We start from the raw sequence: 7,287 nt of genomic DNA on the forward strand, positions 1-7,287 counted from the left end.
AACCAAATTAGTCAAAATAATCTCATTCTCATTTTCGTTATTTCAAGAAAAATAAATGTGATAACACCGATAAAATGTAAGTCTATCTCATGTTAATGGCATAAATCATAACTATCAAAAACCAAGAAAGGCATTATAACAAACTTCACAAAATTAAAATCATTTAATAGAAACATGGAACATATTAAAGTTGTATAAATATGTGGATAGTGATGGCATATGTTCAGATGTCACGTCCTTTAATAGTGAACACTCTGTCAAAGAAAGCAGAGGAATAAACCAAAAGTCTAGATTAGCTTAACAAGGCACAAAAGGTGAGTCATCACCTAGATTTATTTTGTTTGAATTTAAAACCATGCATTTAAGAATTATGTTTTATTATGAATCAATTCGGATTAAACTCTTGAAAACTCTTTCTGTAGTGCAAGAATTGTTTCAACCATTTGAAATAAGTTCACCAGAAAATTATACAACCAGGTGTTGATGAGAGGTATCATCTTGGAGTAAGAATTGCTTGATATCGCTGCTGTTATTGGATTCATCTGTGCCTGTGTTGTGATCATTTGCTTTGCCCCACAATACCATATAAAGTCCTGTGACGATCAAGATTGCCCCCAACAAACTGCACAAAGAGCAAAGTTGTTCACAATATACTGTTAAATGGCACCAAACATCAAATTATAAATATATAAGACAAAGGTATGCCTGATGACCTTGCTAGGTGAAATTTTATATGAAAGATAACAAGTTCCAAGATTGCAACCAATACTGTTGTTGTGGGGTGAAACATTGTAACAAAGATGGGCCCTTTTACACGGATACAGTAGAATTGTACCACGAATCCAAAACTGGAGCAGAGTCCCTGCACCAGTATGAAGGCATGATTTAAAACAAGTATTTATCGGTTTGAGGAAAATTTGTTTAAGCAATAAGTACAAAGATTAGACTCTTACAGAGTAGAGAATGCGGAGAAGTTGAAAGTCCCACTTTAGCTCCAAGCAGAGGTTTTTGGCTTAAAGATTAAAGCCACCAAAATGGACAGTAATGTTCCTTGGAATAACATAATTGCTGTTAATGACAATTGAGCTGGATATTTCCTCACCACTGGTGCCTGTAATCAAAACAATGGAAAATGTGCACATGATATGTCATATTTCAGTCTACTCTGTATTATAATGGTTATTCTTCTATCTGTCCATGTACATGCGTTCAAGTAGAGGGATAAACACCTGAAAAATAACCCATCCAGACCAAAATAAACAACCAAGAAACAGCATTATGGCACCCAACATCCATTTGCTGAGTCCAAGCCCATTAGGATCTGTGAGGAGTACAGGACCCTTGTAGAAAGTCATAAACATTGCACCACCGACACACACAATGGTACCCACAACTTTGGCATGGCCATACTTGCTCTTCATATCAACTTTTTCCATTCTGAACAATTCACCATATGCATAAAACAATTAAAAGCAAATTGCAGAGAAAAGCACTACAAATATTTAGTTCCTTTTGCTCTTGAGAGTGTTAAAGGCACTGTGTTGGGCAGAAGCCTGCAAAAGCTCTTTTTTTAAGACAGCATGACTATCATTTTTTTATCAAATACAAATGTGAGCTACCAGATCTATGAAACTTATTCAAACCAAGGCATTGGGATTTTAGTTATATACTCTAAATGTGGGGTATATACACTGTACTTTGAAATTTGATCTATACAGAATAAAAAAGTATGCTTGTAAAAGGTATCTCTCATGAGTGAGATACCCTCGAGGTTCGAAAATTAGTATGAGTACCCAAATGCTGTGGCCATCACGAATACGAAAACAGGAGTGATGTTTGATATTGCAGAAGCAAACGTGGCAGAAGTGAGTCTCAGACCTTCAAAGTAAAAATTCTGAAATACAGTGATCCTGGAAAAATCAAAATTCCATGTAATTATTATCAAAATTCTATGTAATTTTTATTATGATAACAATAGTAGGAAGTCACTGAATTTGCAGCTATATAAAAAAAATTGATAGCAAGTATTAAAAACCATGTAGTAAGTTAATCACTACTGAATTTATTTCAATTACAGATTTAAAGAATATCTCAAAATCCAACTGGGAAGTCAATAATTTGACTTACTATTCATCAGATTCTAAGAATATCCCAAAATCTACTATCAAAAAAATCCCAAAATCTACAATCAAGGTAAAGACAATTTATCTACATGGTCATCCCAGATTTAACTACCCACTTACCCATAAATTACAACCACTATATGGCCATTAATATTTGCCCAAATTTAACTACACACTTACCCACCAATTGCAAGCACAAAAATCTGACAGAAGGTGGCGCAGGTAATTACAGGACGATTGTTTCTGCAGAACATGGAAATGCACCCCATTGAGACCCATAATTTTAAAGCGATCAAGTATAGTAGAAGGTTAATATTCATTACCTTGCAACATATTAAAATAACATACCTTTCTAGAAAATAAGCAAATGGAGCGATGGCCATTGTAGCAACAGCTTCCTTGTAAGCTACAAAGACAAAAGGATTCATTCCTTCATCCAGAGAAACTCTGGAAATGATAGTCATTCCTACGTAGCCCAGATGAATTAGAAGCAGCCCTATAAGGGGCTTCAGAGAGGCCAACGAAGTAGCCATTATTTCAGACTTCACTCTATCATTGCAGAGAAGAACCTGAACAAACCATTATAGAAAAACTACTTACTAATTTTTAAACTTATATCAATTCAATTTTACTTGATTTGAGTTTCATCAAGCTAGTGAAGAGGCTACACTGCTGATATTACAAGATTGTAAGCAACGATGGTGGTAGCGTGTTGGTGAATTGGCTTCTTAAAGAATCTTCCCTTCGTCCATCTTCTGGTTGATAGGATGTGACCTCTTGTTAATAAGATAAAAGATATTTTTGAGAAAACGTGAAGTGTGATTGTGTTTTTATTATTTTATTATACAGTAGTTTTCAAAGTAGCTGTGGGAATTGTTATTATCAGTTAGTTACTATTTTTGGGAGTTGTCTTTAGTGCCATTTTTTGGAGATTCCGGTGACGAAATCTGGCGGAAAAAATTGAGGTTAAATCTTGATTTGTATTATTTAAAATGGTTTTTTAACTACATATTTGGATTCAACACCCTGAAAAACCCCTGGGACGCTTTGATTGTGCAGAAATTAGCTATCAAACTTGCGATTTCAATAAATTGCTGCCGGATTTTAGAGAAATTTGACCGGAAAAACCCACCGAAAAAACTTCTAAAAAATCTCTTTAAAGACAACTCCCTATTTTTGTTGGTTGGTGGTTATTCTAGAATGTACCATGCCACTTAAAGTTACTTGGGTTATAGTCCTTCCGGCTTAAACTATTTCCTTGAATGAAAAAAATAAAGTTAACTAAATTAAAACAATTTTAATTGAGTCTTCACTCAATGCACACGCAATAAATTTCGTATAGGAATTTGTTAAACTTTTCTTCCACGAATGCAAAATATCATATGAATTTGTTTAAAAAAATGCTCCGTTCTCGTTGTAGTCAAGCTTTGTTCAAAGGATGACACAAGCTTTGTTCCAGGTTTGTCATCCCTTTTAACAGTATGCATTATGTTTTCAATCCTTTTATAGGTATTTTTTTCCAGTGACGTGATATTTTTTGAAAAAAATATATGTTTTTAATCATTACATTTACTTTAATTATAGTAATGATGATTAAGAGTAATGGCGACATCTTAATTATTAGATCTATTCACACTAGAGTGATAATGACATAATAACTAATCAAATTTTAGTCATTGCTTTAGTGGATAACATGGATGGGTTATTTATTTATACTCCTACAAAGAATGTATCATTCAAATTAGGATCGAGATTGAGAGTGTTGTTGTGTTATAACAATTTTAAGTGAAAAATAAAAAATGGTTTTACTAAATTTTATATATATTTGTTGAATAAGAGTATTTAAGTTCTTTTTAATTTAGTAAGGTAAAAAATAAAAATAGCTAAATTAAAAATAAATAATTATTTATGGGGATATTTTTTTTTGTAGGTGGAAGGAGTGCCTCTAATAGTACACCCATTCACCGTCAATCCAAAGATCCATGGGCTATTTATGGGGATATTTAACAAAATATAAACATATAATTAAATTTCTTTAAGTGTTTGATAAATTTAAAATTTAAGATAAATTTGCATTAATTTACACCAAATAAATGTTTTGTCAACAATTTAAATGTAAAGTACATATTACACAGAAAATATATAAATAAAAATTAATATAATTATTACTATTCAAAACATATCATTTCATCATTATGATTATTATATGAATTGTAAATACAATGCTATAATGAATGCATAGCAATTACTAAGAGGGAAGGGAAGGGAGGAAAGGGGTTAATAAGTAATTGAGTCTTTTAAATGATCAAATTCGAATTATTTTAACATATTTTAATCTTTTCTTTTGCAATTAGCATAATTGTAAATGTGTTCAACATTTAATAATGAATTCAAAAGCATACACATAAGCAAGGCATACACATAAGCAAGGCATTCAGCACACGAGGACACCAGATATAAGTGGAAACCCATAAAGGGAGAAAACCATGAATTTTTGGCTAAAGTGATCTAAAGGAAAGCTCCTACTCCCTCTATTACATCAAGTTTTTTGTAGGTTTTTACCTACAAGAGGCTAGTAGCTCAAATTTCTTATGCAAGTTACAACTTGCTTGGAAGCTCCTACTTCCTCTTCTACAAGCTCCAACCTGCTCTTTTTTAGGCTACTACTTGAAAGGAGACAACAATCCCCTACTCAAATTATAGATTAAATTTGTTGGTTACCTGGTCTTTGTCTCTATCTGAACTTTGCCTCTGCCCTCTTTTTAACTGCTTATTTTCTCTATTTCTCTTCCTCTATTTGGTTCCACTTATACTCCTCTTTCTCCCTATCTCTTTACCAAGATATTCATGATCTTTCTCTCTTAGAATTCACTTATCTAGCATTACTATCATTCAAAAATGCATCTTTTATATACAAAGCTCTTTGACTATTTGCATTCCATGCAGGGATTCAAAGAGGAGGGTTGTCTTTCTAGCCTCACATGTTCCATTCGTTTCAAATCTTCTCAAGGTTGGAATTGATATTTGCATAATCCAATGTTTAGCAATAACTAAATAGTCTTCAACTAAGAATGAGACACTTGGCAAGTCATCACTTGTTTGTATTATACCAAAGATTCCAATGGTTCAAATTTAAAATTTCTCCTCCAAACTCTATTGGAACTAAAATATTTTTTGAGATTGGAACTTGTTCCATTTAACCTTCTTTGACTTTTTCAGAGTATCCCTAAGGTGTAGAACTAATTCTTTGTCATTTGTTGAGGTACTAGAGTCCACAATTTTGTTTTGTTCAACTTCTCATAGTTTCGTTTACATCTATTTCTAACCATTAAGGTACAGTGTGAAAGCCTATCTTCATTTATTTCTTTTAGACTCTTGTTGATCACATAGCATTTCATGGACTTTTCTTTAAAAAGTAAATGTAACGAAAATGCAGACAACAAAACTTTCTTGCAAAGACTCTTCTTTCTTCCATTGTCTTAGCATCAATGAGAGAAGATAACCAAATTCATGTATAGCCAGGGTCTGAAACATTATAGACATAATTCAGCTCTATACTATTCAATTGACACCATATCCAAATCATAAATCAGATAAAGGATGAGAGACCAACAGTATGTATGCATAGATTGAGTTATACCAAAGGTATATATATTTAATCATCTTGAGAAACTTGTAAGTCTTTTTTCTAGGTCTTAGCACCAAGATCATCTTCATGAAGTAGCTTTCTCATGTGATTTAACCAAGTCTACAACTATTTCTCTAATCAACAGTGTTGTTAACACTCTCAGGTTTAATTCAAGATTGATGAAATTGAGTATGCATGTCATTGGTTTTGGAATCTTACTAGAAAAGCATTGTCCAATTTGCTCTATGGTGTGGGCATAGACTTGTTCTGTGTGCCTCCTTTGTTCTGTTAACCTCCTTTGTTTCTATGTTCCTTTTCTGTTATGTGTGCCTACGATTATCTATGTCCTTGTGTGCCTTCTTTGTTCTGCGTACCTACGATCATCAACAACGTACCACTATATTTCTCATTTGTTCTCATTGTTAGTTGTTAATCTTATTGGACTACTACTTACCTATATGATAGTTTAAATAAACTGTTGACCTACAATTCATGATGCCTCAATTCATGAATCATATTTCAGAATTAGTGCCAAAGAAGTTTGTCTAGACACTTGATGCTTTGTTTTTGACCTAGGCATAAATTCAATCCTCCCTTTTTAAGTCTTAATTAAACAAGATTAGTCATATCGAGTTCATAATGATGGGCAAATCACATTATATTGCTTTTGATCAGTTTCTTGTGGAAGAGGCAACCATCATTCACATAGTATGTGGAAATAAGAAAAGCAAATTGACTATATTGATTCTAAATTTCTTGCACAGTGCTTTGAGGATTCACTTAAGGTGCTAAAGGATACCATTCGAAGAATTGTTGCTACTTTTGGTAGTCATTGATCAACTTAACACGGCATAAGGGTGAGTATGTATTGTATATTGATTATGAAAACATGAGGATTCACTTAACATGCTAAAGGATACCATTCCAAAAATTGTTGCTACTTTTGATAGTCATTGATCAATTTAATATGGCATAAAGGTGAGTATGTATTGTACATTGATTATGAAAACACCAATTTGGACCCTTTCAACTTTGAAAATATTATGCATACTATGAGATCAAAAACAAGCCTTCATAATTCCTTCATGACCTCTATTTTGCATCCTGGTACCCTCAACGCATATCTTTGTGGCACCCTCAACGCATAGAATATTCTGTGGCCTCAAGGCATCCTCTCTAGCATATGATGTACTGTCGTCCTCTCGCATCCTCAATGTATACTGTGTCATTTTATGTTCTGACATCCTGAATGAAATATCTTTGGCATCCTTCAACGTATTTGGTTGGGCCCTTCATCACGCACCTATGGCATTGTAATATTCATGGACATTATTATATTTGTATAACACCAATTCTATTCGTCCAAGTATGTAATGTGTCCTCTCCAGTAGTCAAATTCAATGTCTTTTTGTCCATCTTATGTCCACATCATACCTTTGCGTCTTCAACATACCTCTGCGTGAGTATTTGTAATGTTTTCTACATATATGTCTACCTTAGGTCCATTCGCTAGTATACCTCTGAGTCTTTGTCCAC

The 7,287-nt window shown here is 33.2% G+C and overlaps 1 protein-coding gene across 1 annotated transcript; it reads right to left on the bottom strand.

The window, feature by feature from the left end:
* Positions 1-221: 221 nt before the first annotated feature.
* On the bottom strand, positions 222-2,798 carry LOC149203479 (WAT1-related protein At2g39510-like). Its single transcript, XM_089400195.1, has 7 exons — positions 2,472-2,798; positions 2,304-2,366; positions 1,794-1,910; positions 1,230-1,437; positions 954-1,111; positions 714-862; positions 222-622 (listed from the first exon to the last, which is right to left on the bottom strand). Exons 1-5 carry the CDS (start codon positions 2,654-2,656, stop codon positions 989-991), a joined length of 696 nt encoding a protein of 231 aa, XP_089256321.1. The 5' UTR covers positions 2,657-2,798; the 3' UTR covers positions 222-622; positions 714-862; positions 954-988.
* Positions 2,799-7,287: the final 4,489 nt, after the last annotated feature.

This window comes from Pinus tabuliformis, chromosome 2_1, assembly GCF_031772625.1.
Source record: "Pinus tabuliformis cultivar Carrire ecotype Pingquan chromosome 2_1, CPIR1, whole genome shotgun sequence".
Classification (NCBI taxonomy): domain Eukaryota; kingdom Viridiplantae; phylum Streptophyta; class Pinopsida; order Pinales; family Pinaceae; genus Pinus; species Pinus tabuliformis.

Bases quoted from the DNA above. Each gene is read 5' to 3' on its own strand.
- LOC149203479 (XM_089400195.1), bottom strand. From the start codon at position 2,656: ATGGCTACTTCGTTGGCCTCTCTGAAGCCCCTTATAGGGCTGCTTCTA. The intron at 1,911-2,303 runs GTAAGTGTGTAG...TGATTTTTCCAG, and splicing joins TTTGTGCTTGCAATTGGTGG to GATCACTGTATTTCAGAATT. The intron at 1,112-1,229 runs GTGTTTATCCCT...TTTTGATTACAG, and splicing joins CTGGATGGGTTATTTTTCAG to GCACCAGTGGTGAGGAAATA.